This window comes from Diachasmimorpha longicaudata, chromosome 6 (assembly GCF_034640455.1).
Source record: "Diachasmimorpha longicaudata isolate KC_UGA_2023 chromosome 6, iyDiaLong2, whole genome shotgun sequence".
Lineage (NCBI taxonomy): Eukaryota > Metazoa > Arthropoda > Insecta > Hymenoptera > Braconidae > Diachasmimorpha > Diachasmimorpha longicaudata.
In genome coordinates, this window is record NC_087230.1 from 5,686,346 (window position 1) to 5,709,154 (window position 22,809).

The 22,809-nt window shown below is 37.7% G+C and overlaps 2 protein-coding genes across 4 annotated transcripts in view; one reads left to right on the plus strand and one right to left on the minus strand.

Annotated features, from left to right (window-relative positions):
• LOC135163400 (uncharacterized) overlaps nt 1–12,672 on the minus strand; it is a 43,016-nt gene extending 30,344 nt beyond the window's left edge. The window contains exon 1 of the mRNA XM_064122799.1: nt 11,501–12,672. Coding sequence (XP_063978869.1) covers nt 11,501–11,771 — 271 coding nt within the window. The 5' untranslated portion in view covers nt 11,772–12,672. The remainder of the gene's footprint in view (nt 1–11,500) is intronic.
• A 156-nt stretch (nt 12,673–12,828) lies between these two features.
• On the plus strand, nt 12,829–22,771 carry LOC135163406 (RIB43A-like with coiled-coils protein 2). Of its 3 annotated transcripts, none has more exons than XM_064122813.1 (10): nt 12,829–13,081; nt 13,158–13,341; nt 14,822–16,435; nt 18,635–18,828; nt 19,272–19,412; nt 20,288–20,451; nt 20,601–20,841; nt 20,940–21,167; nt 21,736–21,842; nt 22,049–22,771. In XM_064122813.1, exons 4-10 carry the CDS (start codon nt 18,706–18,708, stop codon nt 22,188–22,190), a joined length of 1,146 nt encoding a protein of 381 aa, XP_063978883.1. In that variant the 5' UTR covers nt 12,829–13,081; nt 13,158–13,341; nt 14,822–16,435; nt 18,635–18,705; the 3' UTR covers nt 22,191–22,771. The 3 variants fall into 3 exon arrangements, with proteins under 3 accessions (XP_063978883.1, XP_063978882.1, XP_063978884.1); XM_064122812.1 differs by having other exon boundaries at nt 14,836–16,435; XM_064122814.1 differs by lacking the exon at nt 14,822–16,435.
• Nucleotides 22,772–22,809: the final 38 nt, after the last annotated feature.

A 22,809-nucleotide genomic window follows, 5' to 3' on the forward strand; every position in this document is an offset into this window, starting at 1 on the left:
TCTCTCCACCTGATGAGCTCATTATCAGAATCCGAATTAGAACATTCCTCAAATGCTCCCTCTCCCGCGAAATGACAACAACTCATGTTAATTAGTGGAACGACTCAATAATAATCGTCCCGTCGTTGTTCGCGCCATTTCCAATGATTTTCCATGACCCAATTGTAGAAGTTTTCTGTCGTGTTGGGACAAACACTGAGACATTGATTATTATGTACCCGCAGTGCAGACTTTGTACTCAGTTATATCAGAATTTGTGGTGAACAATTTAATACTTTCCCGGCATTTACATCCAATGGTTTAGAATTATATCTGCTACCGAGACTGGTAACACCTATTCATATTAAGACACTTTCTACAGTGAGTAAAAATAATTATGCCCTCGTCAAAAGTGCAGTTTCATAACGCATAATATTCGAGTACCTCCACTGACTAGAGATAAACAGAATAAATAAAATTTTGATGCATGAATGAAACAATCGTGATTCACGAGAAAATTGCAATGAAGTTTGAAATGTTTTTCACATCAGACTGACAGAACGGAAAAATACATGTGATTATTCACGTGTCACGTTAATTTTCATTGTTCACGAGTTTCCTTGAATTTTAATAAACACAGTTTATGACACACTCATGGATGGAACAATGTATACACCATTTGTATTCTATTCTCAAGCGAAAACTTTGGCGATAACTATTAGTCTCAAATATCGTTAACATCTGACGTAGTCAGTGAAATCAATGAATAAAATTATTGAACCCAAAAGTTATGAACGACAATTTTTTTTTATATAAAGATATTTATATCTGAATATCATCCATATGAATATTCATGATTTTTTAAAAATTGTCGCACGTAATTTAATTAAAAGACTTTATTAAGAAATAATTGATGAGAAAACTGACTAAAAATAGATTTTGATCTACAACTTATTTTATCGAGATATTTTCTCAAAAAATCCTTCAGCTAAATTTGTTAGCTGAACAAAATTATAAAATGAAGTGGAATAATAACAACTAATGCAGTCAATTACTCATTTTAAATTTAATAAAATCACTCATTTTGTAAAACAAATACTCCAAACACAACATCATTAAATTTCTCGTTAAAATCGATAAAAATCCAGCAGAATTCAATAAAATATTTTCATGTACAAAACAGACAGGGGAAAAATAACTGGGGACTGAATGTAGCGCGATTGTTACCCACTGACATTCCACTCGAGTGGAAATGCATAAGCATTCGCCGTCAGCGTAATTGCAGTTGCCGTTTGCAATTCTGACCAGTTAAGAATTTACTTGCATTCACATGCGCATAAATATAAGTGCGTAAGTGCCAGGCCGAGAGGACGATATGCCTCAAGCGATTGGTTGTCTTGAATTGAAAGGAGTGGGTGTTATTTTTATTCCGCAGTCGAGGACAAAGGATTCTTTAAGCTTTACTCAATTGAATCTGCACCCAGATGCTATTGATCATTGAGAAACGCCGATAAATCGTCATAAATCCTCATCAATGGCTGGAAAAATTATGTGAATGGATGTTGCGCTGAGAAAGCGAAAATTTTCATTCCCCGCGTTTTCGGAATTTTTTTTCGCTCGGCAACGGCTGGAAAATCACCGACACGCAAATATATTGTGATATATCATCATCCATATGCCAACGTGTCTAGCAATATCTGCGGTAGATACAATATCTGTAGCTTCCGCCCGCGGCGTGCGGAGATACAAACGAGAGTATTATGCAACTTACTAACACATGTGCAGGAGGAATGGTTAGGATTGAAGTTTAATAATATCGGCCTGTTGATGGATATTCGCGTGCAGATGCTATTTCACGATCGTAACGGAAGCCAAGTATAGAGGAGGGAAAGCTAATTGGCCGGATTTGGATGACTGGTGGATGGAGAAAAATAATGAATGAAAAATACTCCAAAAAAATGATGAAAAACGGAAAATGACAGGGACATCACTGAAAATCGGTGAACTATTCATGAAAATCAAAACTTATTTTCCTCTGGAAGATATACTGAACGTCCAAGACTGCGATCGCTCACGACTCGCCTTTAATCACCACGAAACGACGATTGCATTGTTATTATTGTCCACAAACAAAGAAAAATGAATTGTTATCGCCGACAAACATGTGCATTGTAACTGGTCTGTGGGGCGATTCGCTTTGAAGAAAAAAAACTCCAATTGTCTACCATCAAAAATCACTCAAGTCATTACGGGGGGATTCCCCCTACTAATCAATGCATTGTGCTGTCCACTGTTCCCAGAACCAGAGAGAAACAGTCTAATTTGATTCCACCAACTGTGACATCATCTCTGAATCGATGGCTTCCTATGAATTTCAATGAAGAATTCACAAATCAGTTAAAGTTATTAAGAATCATCGGACATTATCCATAAAATGATGAAGCAATTTTGATATGAATATTATAAAAAAATTTATCTGAATATATTATATGTCATTTTGCCCCACCATCCCCTATTTAATGTCTCATAAATTTCAACGAGTTCTCAGGGTTATGCGTATTTTCGGCAAAGTGACTATTTTCTGACTCATAAAAATTTTTGGCCGTCATTTCCGCTTTTCGGAAACTTTAATTAACCGACAGTTACTCTCCTGAATTTTTAAAGAATTTCATCATTGAAGATTTATAATTGGAATAAAATACCAACGAACAAAATATTTCCTAGAAAATCCTAATGAATTTCTTGGCAAATCCTGCTGCGTTTCCATTGCACCGACTATTTGTTCATAAATTTTTAATTAAATAAACAATATTTTAGTCTGTATAAAATATCGATAGAATTCCATTTTCCTGAAGACCTGATTACACTACTATTCGCTTATTTGATGTTTGTGTTGAAGACGAAATTAATTAATTTTTTTTCTATCTGAGAAATTATAATTTCTGGTGTAATCATTCTATAAAAAATTGGTAGAAATCGGAAGGATTCACCTCGGGGCAATTAATCAAAGAGTCAAGTTGAGGGACTCTCGTCTGTTTGCTGATAAAACATTCAGAATTTCATTGAATTTCGACTTAAATTAAAAATTTACTCATCAAACATAGAGCGAAAAACATATCCACATGTAAATACTTGGCTGAAGGCCCTCAGGTGATCGTTTATTCTAAGGAAATTATTTTCTGTGTATTGTTGTAGCAATAAATTTCATAAACCATAAAAAACATGGAAATCCAGAGTAAAAAAAGCCCGAAAAATAAATAAATAAATAAATAAATAAATAAATAAACAAAAGGATAAAAAAATTGCAAAATCAAAATAGACATTTAAAGTTTGATTTTCCTCCCCTCTTCGATAGCAATCATCAGATTTTTCTCTCTAAGAACGAAATTATGATGATTATGATTATGATTATGATTATGAAGAAAATCCAAAAACCTCAAAGGACAGCCCCATTTTCTCAGCTCACTCATCAACGGAACTTAGCAATGAATCCTCAAAAAAAAAAAATTCGAGGTGATCCTAAAAATGTTTGAGAACGCAAATACCTCAACAGCCCCACATTCGTAAATAACCCGATAACGTCTTCCTCTGATAACGATCAAGTGCCACGTGAGTGTGTAAAAATACTCAGCGTAGCCAATGAAAGGAGAGTTAACGGCTGGGATCCGCGTGGCTAATGCCGGCCATCGTCTGTGCACGTGGTCGCTCTTCTCCGAGGGCTTTGGAGGCCAAGACACACAGATGTTCAACACTTCCAAAGAAAACGAGTGGAACAACCGGGTTTTGTCTCTTCCACAGAGATTCGCCGGGCGATCACGAAGTTCCGCGATACTCCGCATTGGTAATTTTCTCATTACGGGCACTTAGCGCATGAAGAAAAAAAAATATAAATAAATAAATAGGGTATAAGAACACGATTTTTCATTATATTAGGTGCCTTTGCAATTGCCCGTATTTATTGCCATTTTTGTCGTATTTCTCCCCCGCGTGGAAAGTCAGGAGTTTCGAGATGTTTTAGGCGGACGGAAAATTCAGTGGAAAATTCCAGACTAGGAAAGCCACACAAAGGGGAAATGTATTTTTAACTGCGAATGTACGGGGCTTTCGTGATGAGTGGACTGTCAGCGTGTGGTCGATTATGGAGCTTCATTTCAGGATCTCAATTCAACGAGTATGTGAACTGATTTTGATAACGTTCTGTCTGTTTTTGTGTTGAAAATTTAGCCTGGTAAAAAGTTGTAATTAATGAATCACGAAATTTTTCGCTATTTCCTCGATAATTAATCACCCATCCTGGCATATGTATTTTTAAAATATTTTTTTAAAAACATGTTGACCTAGAACTAATTCAATTTTACATTTAAATTAAAAATTGTCAACTCAAAAAATATACCATAAGTTTCCTCGAAATTCTCATTAATTCTCATTGAGAATTCTTGTCTGATGAGTAAATAATAGAAATGGTAGACCAATCGTTCTTAAATTATTCCAAGAATTAGAATTTTTTAATTTAAGAATTTCCCCTAAATTAATTAAAAATGATCAATTCCCATTAAGCAGTCGCTCCGAAAAGCCTAAGAATCGTTTATAATTTATTTCAAAAATGTCATGTCTTCAATAAAAAATGGAGGTGTGTCATCTGAAATTATCTAACGCTATAAAAAAAAACTTCCATCGAATTCAAATATTTCGAAAAACGTAAACACTGTCAGATGTATTTGTAGTGGTGTTACAACCTGATCCGTTTTGAAAATATGCATAAATTAGGGCTCAGCGATGTATTCCCATGTATTTTCATCACAGGTCCTCGTCACATCGGCCAAAAACGACGACGAGTGGCGGACAAAAGCGACGATTCAAACGTGAAACTCCAACTTCTCGTGCTCTCCCTCTTCCTATCTTCCTCTCTGTTGCTGTCAACACCCCCTCATTCACCCCCCTCCGTTCCGTGTGGTAACCGGTATTCTCGACGTAAACAAGCTACGACGTCATCGCTTTTTACGATCCCCCACCACATGGAAAGGGATCGCTTGATACCGCGTAGGGGAAATATTTTCACGGATTTGATTTTATTTGTGTTAACGCTCTTTGAGTCATGTTTATGCACACGTTTATGACCTAATTTTTCACTAGTTCCCCGGGAGCATGTGTTTGATGGTAGCCTGCAGATGATTTGATGATTGGATAACCGTCGATAGTACGTAATCATTTAATTAGAAGATTATATCGGAAATTTTCACTGGTTTATGAGTTGTGTAATGTACCAGGTTTATGCCCGATTAGACTGTAATTTATTGCCTATTCAAATCGTGAAAAACGGGACAGTTTTTCATGTAAAAGTTATAACACAAAAATTGGGCCTTGCATTCCGTGCATTTACGCAACTGCGCATGGATAATTTAGTTTTTTTTTTAATTTTAACAAATAATTCCCCGCGAAGTGAAGAAATTTCTTAAGAATATTTTTTAGAAATCTGGAAAATTCTTCTAGAATCTTCTTCTGAAGATCATTTTATTTTGACAAAACAAAGTCTTGCGTGAACTCACAACCCTCCAGAAGATAATTTTGAAAGATCTTGTTGGAAATAGTTTTGATGGCAGCTGGAACAATCGACCCGTTGTAACCTATCAGGGAATAACGGAAAATACTCCGATTGTTTATGACCTAAACATCCCAACCCATGGACAACCCAATATACAAAAAGGCCTTGTCTTCGGGGTAGACCTCAGCTACAATTATATCGAGTCCTTGACGACAAACTAAATATTAAAAACTGAAGAAAAATCTAGACGTGAAATTAAACTGAAGGAGATAATTATTTACAATAATCTTGACATTTTCCTGAAGATCTGTGGAACGTAATTATTGATCAAAGATCTTCATGGGACGATATTGCAATGATTTATTAGTATCATAAAGCCAAGAACCCATCTCTTATAAATCCGCTTTAGTTTACAACCATAAGTTTTTTATTTTGGTCTATTTGGCGCCAGAGTCGTGTTTATGTGGCTCCAATTAAATTCCCGATTAAAAATACCATCATAATCTGCACAACCTGCACTGGCTAATATCACGGTTCTCTAGTCATCGCACGTCATCAGCCCCAGGAAAATTTTATTCATGAATTGATGAACTCGATTTCATTCTCTTATCTATATTTTCGACCACGCTGATTGTTCATACTCGCGTATGAATCACCTCATGTCTGTTAGTCTGTCCATAACTGGCTCGCGTGCCGTTCTTGGTACAAATGAAAGACAAATACTTAAATTTTCATTCGGATCCAATGGAGCTGATATTGTATCTCTGGAAGAGGCGTTAGCTTCATTGGAACCGTTAGAATGTACTCAACTCTCGACCGGTGGATCGTAAAAACTCGCTTGAGTAACTTCCTCACTCGTTCAGCCATTCGGGATAATAAAACACCCGAAATATTTGCGGCTGAACACGAGACTTTGGCACGTGAATCCACCGAGAATTTTCCGCAGTGGAAAATCACTCACCTCCAATAACTTTCGTTCACCTTCGTACGAGTTCCAATGCACTTCATTTTTTTTTATTTAACCGAAGGACACACGACTGACAAGGACTTGACGACTAAGCGATTTCATACAATTCAATACTTTTTTTCCTACACTGATGGGATATTTATCGCAATTGTGTGCCTCAGGGGCTATAAAATACCGAGAATTATTATCCCCCACTTAACCAGCAGTCAGAGAAGAAAATATTCTGATTTTATATTTCCGAGTCGAACAGTGCATTGGCAGAAGTTTTTATTTCAAATAATGTTTTGCGGAATATGAGTCCAGAGTGTGAAAATTTTTAACGTGACTCTCTCGAGCCAACAGCCTTGAGGTTTTTATCGGATAGTTAAAGAATTTTTAAAAGTAAAATCTGATGATTTTTTGCAAAATGATCTGTCAAATCTGTGATAACCTATAGAAACTGCAACAATGAGAGTAATTTTTAAAGTTTTCGGTTATACGTGAACTTACATGAGACAGCGGAAAATTCGTAATTTTTCCAGTATGGCCGACGCGTCGATAATGTAGAAAACTGCACAACTAATCACTTTTGGAATTACCCTCGTTTTAGCAAAATCATTGTTATTCTAAAATCAAGCAGTGACCAAGATTGCGTATTTACGTTAGTGATAACAGTCACAAATAGTTTACAAAATGAAAGTAAATTAATTGAACGGTAAATAACACTTCAATAAACAAAATAAAAAAATGTTACCAAAAAATCTTCGTTATTGACTTTTTTATTTCCCTGATAACGCCATAAATATCTTGAGACCCGATCGAGACCTTTACAAGACTCGTTGGCGACAATTTTTCCACCGGCAACTATTGTTGAAGTGCTCAGTCAATCATTCATAATCACAAAATAGCCAGAAGATTGATTACAATCGGGTACATGTGGTGGAAGAGGTTAATATACCTCGACAATTTTATCTTGTTTTGCTTGATGAAATCCGGCCTTTATCACGCGGCGCATGGTGACTCTTGTCTGGGTTGACACGCATGTGTGTCACTCACATCAGGTTTGTATCGATTTTTTATCGCATTTATAATGACCGTATTGTTCTCAATTGTTATTTATCCCTCGTGTTTAACTTCCCCTCGCGCAATAACAAATAAATCAGAATCTTCAAAGCGGTGTTTATGGAGTACAAAGATAATTTATGGATGAGAAACAGACACACTGGCAGACAGATATGATTGAAGTGTGTACCGATCTCTCGACCTCACGTGGCACTTAACATAATTAACATTATTGGTTAATTCATTATGCTAAATTCGGAGGGATATTGTTTTTTTTCCGTGGATATCGTCGGTCAATTATTATTCTCACTATTGGTTTTGCTATTATTTATATTGTTACTATATTTAGCTGGAGGGGGGATATTTTTTAAATATTGTCGTGGAACAATTAATAGATGAATGACTGAAAATATGAATGAAATAGCAATAATGTTAATTTTTAGTTTAACTTGAAGGAAAATTCAGAATTTGGAAACTTTTTAATGGAACTTTACTCGCTTTTATTGGGATTTTGATTTATATTCGACTCCAATGACGTGAATGACTTTCAAAATAGATCTGTCTGATTTTGGTAGCTCGAGAAATTTCGGAATTTATCTCTAACGCATGCCGAGGGAGGTGAAGCCAACCTCCACAATCGTAAAATAAAATTGTGAAATCGATCCGGGTGTCATTCATCGAGAAGATATTTTTGACAATTTTTTTTTTAATTTGAGATCAAAATGAATCACTCGGGCGCGGGGTTAATGCGCCTTCTCGCACGGCCAATGGAATTTGCACCCGACGTTTACCCGAGCTCGACGTTTACAAACACAATCGTTTTTTTCATCTCGATGCTCTTTAAACATCGTGTGTCGACAATATTCCAGATTTGTCGGTCAATTTTTTTGTGATAACAGCGCAGGTGCGTTTGTTAACAAATACAATTTCGTCTGCAAATTAACAAGACGATTACTCGAAGTATTTTCCGCTGATCGAATTCATTAAATCTAATGAATAACGAGAGAATAAAAATACTATTAGGAATTTCAGTCCCATTTCACGGAAAATTTCAATATCGGGAGTCGCAGAATCGCGTGTTCAATTATGTTTTTTATTTTTTATTAAGTTGTTTTAAACTGCAGATGATGAAATAATGAAACTACGACAATTAAAAATTACGAAACGAAAAATATCGTAAAATTACCGCTTAAAATATATCCAAGAAGTCTTGTTCACAATGTAATTATGCTAGACCTTTTAGCCGAAATGTGAAGCGCCATTTTCTAACAGTGGACTTTGAAAATGTAAAAATATTTTGAACAGTTGTGCAGAATAATGGCGCAAAAGAACACGACGGATGACAAGATCTGTTTCTCGAGGAATGGAATAATTATAACGGCCAAGCAAGGGACAACATTCAATTGTAGGTCAAGGAAAACCACTTGAATCTAATCGGTCGATGCAAAACTGGTTCGATCCGAACATTGCCGTCTGTGAAAATCCGGAGTGGACAATGATGGGATGCAATAAAATCTCAAGAAAAACCCTCTCAGTCGTAAAACGAGCAATGAAATTGCCGCGTATTGAAAAATTCCTAGTAAAATTTGAAATTTGAAGATAACATTTTTTTAATGCAACCGTTGATGATAATTTACCGCAATTTGATGCCGTGCGGCCAATTATTTTGTAAGTTAGTGTGGAGAAGAGGCAAACAGAGACATAAAACTAAATGCATGGGTGAAAATAGATTGAGTCATTAGATCTTGGAATATTCCGCAATAATTACACTAATAGTTCGCAATTATCGGGTGCATATAAGAACCTTCACCAACGATTTTCCTCTACATTTTGCATAATTCACTAAAACAAAATGAAATTCACCATAATTACGAAATTAAATTGAACTCCAATAACGAAAAATTATCGAACAATTTACTCTTTAATTAAAAATGCAAAGTCAGTGAAGGACATTCGTGAATAAACAATCGACCAAACAAATAAATTCCCCCTGCAACATTCATAAATCTTCAGAACTATTAGTTCCCGCATTCCCAAAACGGAAAACAAAATCGTAAAAATTGATATGCGCAAAGTAAAAAAAAACGACTTGAAAAAATGGAATGCGCCTTATCATGCAGAACAAATTCAAAAGCGATCACCTCAGCAGTTGCTCGTATCTTTCCATCGGGTATTATCGTCAAGTGGTGGTGGGGGGCTGTCGAAGTAAGAGAGAGAGGGAGAGAGAGGATGAAAAAAACAGAGGAAAAAAATTGAGAGAGGCGCGATTCCAACCAATAAGGAAAGTCCCACTGTACAACTGGCGGCGCCCTGCAGTCTACTGTAATACGCGGGTTATGCAATACAACTCGCACATGGACCTACCAAACGAGGATTGCAACCACCAGCTGTAATTCAACATTTTTTCGAGCGATTAATGACTATGCAACTGTTGCATCTTGACAGGGATACTGACTGATGCATCACATGGTGAAAAAAAATATTGAAAATTTTCCTGACGTTATTATGATGTTAAATATTGTAACGGAGAGCAATAACCAATTGCCAAAGACCGAATATGCATTTGACAAGATGTTAATTGGATGAATTTAATTTCTAAATTATTTCACGTCAATCGATTGCTTCAATCAATAAACACTTGATTTAATTCTTAGAATTGTGGTTTATATTAAAGAACTATTTAGTTTAATTTAATTAGATTTCTTTCGATAAAAAGAATCAAATTTTAATCGCATTGTTATTCTTTTATTCAATTCAAATAAATTATTTATTCACGAGATCAATAAAAAATGGAAGTTGAATTGAAACGATAACTTATTTTTTAATTTATAAAATCACTTTCTGTAATAAAAAATAGTTATTGAAATTGAAAGAATTATTTCACGAGAATGAAAAATAAATGAAGCTTAAGTGTTAATTGGAATAAAAGTTCTATAACGAGTTATTTCACGGAAGCCATTTAATTGAATTAAATTAATCATCATTTGGATGGAATTTTTATGAGAAAAAAATAGATACTTTCAGAAAGAAGGCTATCTCGGAATGACCAGTAATTCCACGACTGATAGCACTCGAAATATAGGACAATATTCTGTTGACCAATAGCCGTTGTTCACTGCCGCCGTACTGTCTGCCATATCCACAGCTGATCAGACAAAGTATTGTTTCTTAACAATAACAAAATATGTACTGAATCTCTCGGCTTACGTAATGACTCAGATAACGCAGTTTAATTACTGGCGTCCGGTTTGGTGTCGAGTTACAGATACAGGAAAAAAACCATCCGGTCATGTGTGTCAAAGCAATCATTAACATGAAACATCATAAATCATCGCATTGATCAGTGCAAAGAAATCGATAATGTCTTTTTCATTCATGAGGAAGTTCTCCAGGGCTCGAGTTTGTCATGCGAATCTATTGTTTTAGTTTCTGGTGGTATTAGGTTTTTATCGCCGAAATGGAATTTTTTACTGGCGCGATAATTGGAGATAACGCGGATTCATGTGCAGGTTATTTTGAAAATAGCTGGGAAATGAGGGATGAAATTTATATGATTTTTTCGAAATAATCATCAAGATGAAAAGAATTTATCGTAAGGAATATTGAAGTTTTCGTGGTAATTATTCAAATTCCCTGGTGAAAATATTCCCCTTGTCTATAGTTCCCAAAATTTCGTGTGGAAATGTCCCATACAAATTTTCCCTAAATGCTGATCCACTAAAGATATTTCCAAATCCACACGTAAATTTTCTTAAAACAAGACAATAACCAAAACCGTCTTCGATTTTATACAAAATACCTCCGAATAGACGCAGTTTACGAAAATTTCTCTCAAGACCTTTCTTGCAGCCCTTGAAATTCTCCACAAATAACGTCCTACAAAAAATTCCCCTAAACCCTCTCCCTCCCCAGAAACACTCACCCCCACAAGATAATCTCCACCATTACAATCAGCTCCCAAGGAATCTTACCTTTCCTGCGTCCGAATGGTCCGAAGAAGGTTCCATTCTTCCCAATAACATTATCATCAATATACTTCAACAGCTTGGCAGTGTCCTCTCCCTTCTTCACAGCAATCGGCTTAACGCATCTCGGTGGCTGTCCAATCTTAGCATTCTGGCAGGCCAATCCTCCCGTTGCACTAGCCCCCTGAACCCCCCCAGTAGTTTCCTCCGGTAGAGAAGCAATTCTCCTCTGGGATCCACACCAGCCCTTGCTGGATATCTTCACCGAGCAACTCATTATCTCATAGTCTCCAAAAAATCCCTCCACACTTATCACCCCTTACAGCCCCCTCACTTCACCACAATGACCAACTTCAATCAGTTCTTTCAACCCTAGTCCAGCATCATCCCAGTCATATATGAAGCCTTAAAGTCTTGAAAACAAAAAAATCTCCCTCTTATTTCTCCTGAAGATGTGGCAACCGAGTGTTGAGCACCTGGCACCAAACGAACCGGTCTAAGATTGCAAAAGCCCGACGCGAAGATGAGACCCGCAGGTGCAACAATAGCCGTGTGCGTCCCCTCCGTCCCTCGCCCTCACCCAAAACAAAATTCCTCCAAAAAATTAATCACCCAAAATGTCCCCACTGTCGCAAGCTCCCCCCAAACTCGCACAATTCAACCCCCGAGCCCGCAGCCCGGAACAATGCAATTCGCCCCAGCTCACCCTCTTAGTCTCCTCTCATCGACTGAAAAAAAATACACAGAGGGATGTGCGAGGGAGACAGAAATATCCGCGAGAGCGCGCACCCAGTGGTGGGAGGTTGAACCCCGGGGGCTGTTCGATATCCCTCTCGGTTTTCGCGTCCCCAAGTCAATAACAAATGCACTCCAACAATTCTACTCTCACTCTCGTCCTGTCCCTTCGTCAAAACTGTCTTTGCAAAGTAAAAAAAAATTTTATTCTTCCCTCCGACGCCACATGAACTAACGCCTCCACCAGAAATGGGAAATCTGAATCGATTAATCCCAAAATAAATCTTAATTCGTCAATTGGATGTCAATGTACGCCACTGGAGATTTATCTCCCCTGTTGTCTCGCAACACTTCACTATTATTTTGTCCAACGAAATTGGTATTTGTGCACTATCAGCACGGGTTACGCGGCGAGACTGAGTGTCTGGCACAACCGGCGTTTGTATCCAACTCCCTCTGCCTGTTCTCGAGACATTTCCCCACTGTTGGAACTCTCCTACTCTAGGCAACTCGCAGCTGAAACTTCTCTGCACGTGTGACGTCACCCCGCGACGCGCAGGCGCAATGGTTTTTTTCCACTTTATCAAAGCGACTGGTGAAAATTCCTGCAACGATTGGCAGTAACTTTTTTTTTATTTATTTAATAATCTGGGTGATTCTTTAACACGACATCCCGAGGGCTTGTTTGTCTTCCTTCGCACATTTCTTCACTTCACGGTTGCATACTCAAGGTCGCAACAGCACGGAATGCTGCACTTTCGCTGGGGGAGGGAGAGGAACTGTGCACTTTGCATCCTGACACGTGCTCTATCTCGGATGAGTACATGACTGACAAGAACAATGCGATTAAAGGTGACTATTTTTTAAAATTCTTATTGTTGCTGTTTTGAACTGCTGTTTAAATGTTTTTGGTGATTGTTATTTCAAGCTGTTTTGAATCTGATGTGGAGGGGCGGAGAGGGGATGAGCTGCATGGGAGGTTGACCTAGGTCACTGGGACTTGGATTGTCCCAATTTCTTGCCAACTTCCGAGGTTTTCCTGGGAGAGCACACAGACGAGGGAGAAGGTTCAATACAATTGGAGGAGTAGGAATTTGGATGTGAGAATATGGGTAAATAAAAGTTCATAATTTTTAAATATGTAATTTTAGGTCTGATGAACATTACGGAAGGTCCAGTAAAATTACAGAATTTTTACGGAGCTTTCCTTTGTCAATCTCCCTTGATTAAGCACCCGAGAGTAGTTCTTGCGTTTCATTCCTTGAAAAAAAATTATCCAAGTGGTTTTATTAATGAATGGGAGTGCGAGAATTAATGAAGTTAATGGTCATTGAGTTCAATTAAAGAGTCAGTGTCTAAGTCTTCCGGAAGATGGGTAATTAGTAGCGGCATTTAACTGCACAAAGCGGACGATTCTCAGTCTGAATTGTAGAAAATTATTATCTGAATTTTCCGTAACGAATCCGGAAAAGTAAGACCATAATTAATTCTTAGTAAAATTTGAGGAATTTAACAATGGGAAAAATTAATACGTCATTGATTGTCTAGTTGCACGATGAGCACTTGACAACATGAATAAAACAATAGAGTCAATAAAAAATCAGGATAATATAATAAAATCCTTTGTGAGCGGGAAACGAGCACTTGACGCACACGAGAAACTGTGGGTATGTAAACCTTTCAATAGATCAGAAAAAATGAAAAATTGATTTTTAGAATGTTCACAATAATTTTCCTTATCGGGAATCTGAGATAAACTCTTTGAATAACCAATAATCATCACATTGCATCATGCGAGATATGGCCTTCAAAACCTTCGGATAATTGTTTTTCATTCCGCGTTCCCTAGGATTTATTCATGAATTCATGACATTATTGATCGGATCGATGACGAATGAAATGTCGTCCGAGTAAGCAATGAGAGGCTAGCCCAACATTGTTCTTTAATTTTGCCTTATTGACACCTGTTTTGTTGACAAAAAATTTTAATTGGTCATTGCCTCTGTCGCGTGATGACTGAATATCAATGCGATTATTCTGAGAATCATTAAAATAAAATCCCACCACTGACCTGGCCAATACTTCCTGCCAACTACTCGGGATATTTATGCGATTAACGCACGAAATATTCTCAACAACTTGACTCTGCCTTGTCTTCTCTCATCTCCGAAATCAAAATCCCGAGCCAAGAATAACAATTTTACTTGGCAACGGACAAAGAAATTGTTCAAACATCAGTATAACGTGCCAGTGATTCAAACGTACCGTTCCATTCAACGACAAATTATTATTGTCAATACAAATATTCATCCACTGATTAACAACATTCACTTGACGCAAACATCTGACCATCATAAATTTACCTTTTAATTTGACGCAGAATAATTTCTCGGACGTTGTTTAGGAGTATCAATACCCTCGTGGATTAAATTAAGCGGCTTAATTTAAGATGTTCACAGTCATTGAATTTATCCTGTATTTACATTAATGTATTTTGTACATTAACAAATAAACGAATTCGTTTGTTTGTTTTATCATCAAAGTATTTTAAAGAACTTCTCGGTCATTTTGATTGACTGTGATTATTATTAGATGATTGTTTCCAGATTAATTGCAGCGTTACGATGTGCAACGTTAGAATCCAGAGTTTTTTTTAGCACCAAAAATGCACTTCGCCACTCCCAAATATTTCTCTACGGACTACAGGTGCCAGATCTGCACTGTGTGACGCACGAAGTTATCCTTGAACTTCAAAACGTGATAATTCACAGCCGCCTCGGGAGGCCATGCATCCTCCGCAGCTTTACGTAGTCCACTTTGATGCAAGCATCTAGACACTATTATTCATACTCGAACGATATTTTATATGCACATGCCGATGGCTTTGAATTTATTTGCGATAACGAGACGCGAAAGTGTCGATCGTCGATTATGAACTTCTCGTTTTCCAGTTTTGTTTCCTTTCAAACTGAGAGAGTCACCCTTTTTGTGTAGGCATTTTTATTTAGATTATGATGAAGATTATGGGTTTGGTTGATGGATTTTACCCTTCCAGAGCAGGAAAAATAATCGCAGCTTCGGTAGAATAAAAAGTACAGAACCAACGATTGATAGAACGTATTGTACCGACAGCATAAAATTTGCTAATCAGAACTTGAATTTTTATGGAAATTTAAATAAAAAGTACAAAGATATATTCCCGTCAGGGCAATATTTCTCGAAAAGAAAATAAAATGAGACACTTAGACATAAAAAATTTCTTAAAATACCCTTTACCACTTCAACTAAAGAGTAATTTGTACGAAAAATAAAATTAGATGTTTATCTATAAAACATTTACGGAAATACAAGTTTCCGACACAGGGATAATTTTTACCAGAAATTTCTCTACGTGCAGGCTATGGACTTGACCATTGTGCACACTAGTTTTCTGGAATTTATCGGGTCAGTGATGTTGCGCGTGGGAGGCCTTACTGTTGACCCAGTTCGCGAGTTTCATCCCCGTAAATATCAGCTTTCATTCTGCTACGACCTTGAACTTGTTGACTTTTTTTTAGCGACCGATAACAGTGGAATTGTGGAGAGCAAATACTATTGTGTTACGAGTGGTTATCGACGTGCTTGATCAGACTAGAAAATTTCGACATCTTTCGAGTGGCTCGATGAAGAATTCTCCAATAACCGAGGACGGAGATTTTCCACATAATTATGATTGAAATATTTATCTCTTTTCGACTTGAAAATTGGAGTTTGGATATTCCGAACTTCTTAGGCAACTTTTATCGAACTTTTCTCTGTCTGCATTATCTTTCCCCCACGTTCCCTATGAAATTATTAAATTGAACAATTTCTCGAATAATTCTCGTGATATTGAGTCGTGTCCCCCCGACATTGCCACAAGGTCTCAATCATATCTCTCCCGGGTCTGAAAACCGCTGTCCGATACCCTCAGCATTGCAAACATGAATTTGTGTGAGTTGCACTTTAATCACTGAGACGTGACAGTTCTAACTATGCACTGGTGGAGCACGTGTTACCCAGTCGCGCTTTGCCAAGTCAAGTTTTTATTTTGTACATCGCTGGATAATTGCTGGCCGAGTGAAGTGATGCAAAATTATTAATTCCTCGGTGAAGCGTGGGCGACACCTCGCAATGGATCGCGTGATATTTATGCGCGTGGAAGAATAATGGTGACAACTGGAGTTGGTACATAATTTTGCTATCATCTCGACGAGAAATTTTGACGTTTTTTTTCAGGAATTACTGGAGGTGTTGACGTCTTGCTGACGCGTTTAATAGATTTGCCAAATGTGTATGCGGATGTTGATCATTAGTTATCAGTCCAATTTTCAATTTATTTCTTATTTTAACTGAAACGAGACATTTTCACCTCGTAAATTGGAAAAATTGAGATATGTGAATAATTTTGTGAATCACGTGGAATACTAAATTTATAGGAATTAATTTGCTTCAATGTTAAAGTTACATTTATTTTGGGCTCCGGTGAAAGATCACACAGTAGTGGAAATATTGAATATTGATAATTGATTGATTGAGTCCCAAAAGCTCATCAAAGTCGCAGAGCATTCTGGAAATTTCTGGGCATCTTTACGACCCCCTGACGCTTGCAATCACATTGTCAATTTTTTTCAACTGATCACCATTTGTAATAAATTAAATGCTTAATTTCGTATCGCTATAAATCAGTCAAGAACTTCAGGAAATAGAATTATTGTCTTCTTCCTTCGTGTGTAGACAGGAAGAACGTCTTATTGCAACCAGTAAAACACATCTCCATGTCCAATGTCTTCAAGATGTCTTGAAGACACTATTTTTTATCGTGAGAAGAACATAAACTTGAAAACTTGCATTTTCTCAATAATTTTATGAACGCGCCAGTCAATAAAAAATTTTATGGGTTTAATTTGCATTTCTTCGAGCATTAAAATTTAAAAACACATTGGCTCATCTCCAAGAGCCCACGAAACCGAAACCTTTGGATTTCCATATGCCCCAGAAACTCATAAAAGTTACTCCCTTAAACGTTCTATTGCAAGGGCAAATGAGCGTTATTTCAAAAAAAATTTTGAAAAATCATCCGAAATGTCGACTTTTTTCTGACACATCCCTCGAATTTGTCAAATGTATTTGTAGATGCCAAGCACTTGCAGTAAACTAAATTTTTCATTTCTTAAGATTACAAGACACTCAATAATTTGCAAAAATTTCAAAAAAAATTATTTGTACCAGAAAGAATGTTTGACTTCAACTAATAAAACCCAACACTTCTGTGGCCAATGTTACTCAGCCATCTTGACACTAGCCTTTACCTTGAGAGGGTTATAAACTTGAAAAATCGCGGTTTCCCAATAATTTCATTAATTCCCCTCAATAAAAAATTTTACGCGTTTAGTTTGCATTTTTTCCACCATTAAAATTAGAAATTTAGTTGGCTCAACTCCAAGAGCCCTCAATACTGAGACCGTTGAATTTTCATGAGCCCCTAAACCCATAAAAGTCACTCCCTAAAATTTTTCAATGCAAGGGCACATATCGATTGACGATATTTCACGTCCGATGTATCACGCGATGCCACTCACGTTATCTCACGTTTCTTATTTAGTTCCCCATCTTTTCTTTGTCCATTCTTGTATCACCGAGTCGTAATATCACCCTCGTTGCAATACAACGGATCAGTTGGGACGACGCTTCCTCTCCCAATGCTTTTTTCCTTGTATTGATCCCCAGGTAATATCCCCATATATAAGTGCCAGTCCACGCGGTCCCTGAACAAAGAAAAAATGTCTTCATTCAATCGATTCGTATCCCAGGGGTCTGTTTATTTATTTAAAACTGATGGCGATAAAGTACATCCGGTGACTGTCTTCGGTGTCTTAATATTTTCATTAATCATTTCCGAACCGACCGGAGGGTAGCTCAGACAAAAATTAAAGAACACTCTGAAAAGAATTCACAAAGAGCATTCAAAAAAATCGTTAAATTAATTTACATCAATAATTTTGCTCAATTAAGTAAATTCAACTTTCAAAATATGCTAAAAAAATTGTCCAACTCTTTAATAATTATTCAACGGTTTGTGAATACAAAATTCAATTGAGGTCGTGATCTTGAAGCCAACGAATGTCGAAAAAGTCATAAAAATTCCCCCCTAGAATCGTGTGCGTCGTAGGAACACGAATTGCGCATCATTTATGGGGGAAGCCAAACTTGCCATGGTAACACGATCACCTCGTGAAATAATGCCACCATCGTGTTGCACCGACAGTTTTCGAAATTGTTCCGCTTCCTTCACAGCATGCCGCCATGTTTTCTCATAAAACAGTTTGAAATAATTGTTTTTCCTTATTCGCAAGTATAACTGAGTTGTCATTGGGGTGGTTGAAGGTGCGGGGGGGTCGGAAGCAGAGAATTTCCCACATTTTCCGTCCGTTGAGGATTAAAAGACTCCCCGGAAGATGCTCAAGTTCCAGGTGACTACCAAGGAAGACCTCAAGACCGCGGCGTGCATTGAGAGGAAAAAGCAGATCGAAGAAGCCAGAAAATCGAGGATTTTCAATCCACGTGTGAGACGCATTGGGGTATGTTATCCGGATGTACATCATCTCTATTTGCTGCACAAACGTATCATTCAAGTTATACTGTTTGCTTTATCGATTCCCGTCTTTCTGGCCTTGGGGACTCCAGGATAGGAAAGAATGAAGAAAAGTACGGGAATTGGATTTGAACGTTCATTCAATTTTACGTTAATGGCAAATGTCAACTTAATAGAATCGAATACTTTTCAAGTGAAGTAACACTAGCTAATGGCGAACTGAGAATGAAGTTTTATCTTCAGCTCTGACCACGAATTGCTGATAAAATTCCGAAAATTGACCTTGACAATTCATACAAATTACGTAACGAGAAGTCAATCCCTCAACTGCCGAAACATTCACCCCACAGTTTCTATGACTCATGAGCCATTAAATCCTGACAATTCCCATGAACCTTGTAAAGTATCAGTAAAAAAAATTCTGCGCAGATAGATAAAGAGTTCCTGGACAAGCAGATCGTGGAGAAGGAACAGCTGCGTCAGCGGGAGCGAGAAAAAGAGTACCAGCTGGATGAGACACTAGTGCGCAACAGCCAACTCGCGATTATACTCGAGCAAAGAGAGGAAGAGGTGAAACGATAAACTCCATGTCTATCGTATTTATATTGCTATCATTTATTTTCTTCCACTCGCGAACGAGGCCACGCTATATTTCTCTATTTCACAATATCCTCGCACTGACTGAGGAGAAAATTGATAGACCAAATTGAGTGATTGAGGAAATTTAAATAGAAATATCTGATGGCTTCTAAAAAAATTCTATCGGAACTGAGCTAAAATTGTATTTTTTCCCTTGATTTTTTCTAATGTTATACAACTCATTTATAGAATTCTGCTATTGATAGCCTCTTGATTCTTGATTCCAGTCCTCAAGTCACTCTAAAATACTTTTGTGATTTTTCTCATTAGAATTCAATCCTCTTTTCGGGTTCGTGGCAATCAAGATGGTCTAAAAATGTTCAAAATATATTTTGCAGGTATATATATGTATTTGCATGTACGTCTGCATGCTTCAATCTCCATATGCATGTGCTTTTTCTTTCAATGTTTATTTCCAAATTTCTTCCTCTGGGGTCTTTGAAGTATTCTGAATTTTCTCATGAATGTAGACATAAATAAACGCTATTTACCAATCACAATTGAACAAAATTAATCCCGAGTAAATATCCACATAGCAAATATCCACTTGTTTCCTACAAAATAAAACCTGAGATATTTCAATGAAATTTTTACTCGTGTAGACTGAATCTCGTAAGACTAATCTTCCACGAAGCTCAACTCCTCGGGTGCAATATCACACCCGGGAGAAGTCTAATTATAAAACTGAGAATACAGGGAAATTCAAGGGCATGATGCAACGTTACACGATACTTTCATCCTCGGTGTAAATTATTCCACCCCTTCTAAATCTAACGACGTAGTTTTAATTGTTAATTATTCACCAGGAACGAAGAAAGTTGAATAAGGAGATTAATGACTATCGGCAAGTGTTTCAACGTGCGCAAGATCGACGGGAATTCGATCTCTATGATCCGGATCAATTGAGAAAATCATTGCCAGCCAGAGTGGATGACGATGATGCGAGGATTGGATTGGCATCAGCGCAAAAGTAAGATTATCGATTAAAGATATTCATTTTCCGAGACCATCTGTAAATTTCCGTTACATTTTGCTACCAACCAAAGCAATTTAATGCAGCAGTAGTAATTAAAATTCTTAACTTCTCCTAATGCAATCCTAATGAACAAATTCTTCCAGATTCGAGGGTGAGGATCCGCACCAGGCGGATCGTCTGAAGCTCCAGAAAGAGCAAATGCAAGCCTGGCTGATGCAGCAAGTTCACGAACGACGAGCCATCGAAAGTGAGCGCAGAAACACGGACGAAGCTCACGAGAATCTCATCCTCTCCCGAGACAAACGAGCCAGCATGCTGGAGCGGATGGAGCTGGAGTGCCGAAGGCATCTCCAGGAGGCGAACGCTCAATTCAATCGCAAACTAGTAAATTCCCCCAAAAATTCAATAATAAATTCGCGAAAACCTGGACCTCATGACAATGTGATGGATTCCCTGTCATCATTTTGGCTCATCTGTTTAAGGCAGAGGAGCAGGAGTGGCGGAAACGCACCGAGAATTTCAAGGACGAGGAGGACAAACGCGCTGAGATATACAATCACGTGACCGGTGACTTCCTGACGGAAGCGAAGGAACAGGCGGAGAGCAGCCGTGGTCCCCATCGAGTTCTCGCTGAGAGATACAAGGGCATGACCTTGCACGAGCTCGAGGCCATACGGAGTGAGCAGTCGCGACAGATGGAGGAAATTCAGGTTGAGTGAACTGAAAGTGGAATTATCACGTGTAATCCCACAAGAGCTCCCCAATTATCGAATAATTTCCGATAGTTTCCTTGGAAACAAATAAAGGAGTCGAGTTTGTCGGATTGAAAAATCACGATCCGAGGAGCAAGTGATTTGTATGAAAAATTCGTCGACGTTGTTTGCTTCCACGATGAAAATCCTTGTCTCAATGTGTCAAAAATATTTGGCACATCACTCCGTGCGGTAAATGGGGATTTGCGTACATTGGCTAGGACAATTCTTCATGAAGCAAGTGGGGTATAGATTTTCTCGGTCGTTTGATTATGAAATGCGTCTGCTGCTTGTCTCCCACCCCTCACACTCGCCAGAAAATCTTTACCGCACTTGTTGCATAATGTATTATTTTATGCACTTGGAACAGAGGGGACTATTGTAGTGGTTGATTTGAAGCAAAGTAAGAAAGTTTGAGAGTCAAACTTAGTCTTACAATATTAGATATTTTTTTCTTCGAAAAGGGGACAGTGGGTCATCAGTCTGGGAAAAAAATTTTGGTGATGACGTTTGTTGACTATTGCAGAGGCTGAAATTAGAGGAGAGGCGCAGGAACGAAGAGTGGGACAGACTAATGGAGGGCAATGCCCGAGCTGGTGAGCTTTACCAACGAGAGATGGATAAAAAGAGACTGTACGTAGCTTTGTATGCTTAACTGAACACAAACTTCTGATAGTTAACGCGCGCGTTTTTCACGCCCAGGATTTTGTGATTTATACATATCTATAGATATCGACCAAATTAGATATTCGATTCAGTTGAGTTGACAGTGTAATGCTATTAGCGCTATTTAGGATTGGAAGGCTACACGTGTATGATCTCTGCTGATATATTTTAAGGCAAATCAACAAACAAATTGCGGAGGAAAATCTGAGACTGGCGCAGCAGCAGAGATTGCATCAGGAGCATTTGAATCGCAGGGTCTATAAGAAGGATCATATGCCAGAGTTTTTCCAGCAGTTCAACACTACCACACGTTGAAACACAACTGTCATTTGCGCATTGATTACTTGGCAGATAAATATTTCGTCTGACAAACTGAATTTATGGGATGATTTTATTGCAATCATTTACCACCCATTGGCACATTACCTCGGGTCGAATGGGGAAATCCCCGACCTCCAGAGGCGGATATATTCAGCCGAGAAATATTGATGTCAAACAAATCGATATAAAATAGTATTGAGACTTCATTCAGCATACAAAAAATATCGACCTGGGAAATATTGATTAAAAATTGCTTATCGGATTATACTAGAGCGATATTCCGTGTATGGATATCATATCGAACCTTCTTACGATAAGTCGTTAACTTCTCCTTGATTAGTTTCTTTCATTAGTGTGAGTGAGTTTGAAGCGCAAACGTACAGCTTGTAATTGAAAAATGATCTCTAAGCACTTGGTTTTTAGATTTATTTGAAATGATATCTATCATCAAACTGACCTGATCATTCCCGATGCCACTTCAATAAAATCTTCATCTAAACTGCAGCGGATAACCAATCCATGTTTAAAAATTGGCGCCAAGTGTAGTACTCTCTCGTAGTAACGTAGTAAAGGCGGAGATTGCCGACGCTTATGAAGTGGCTTCAACCGCAAA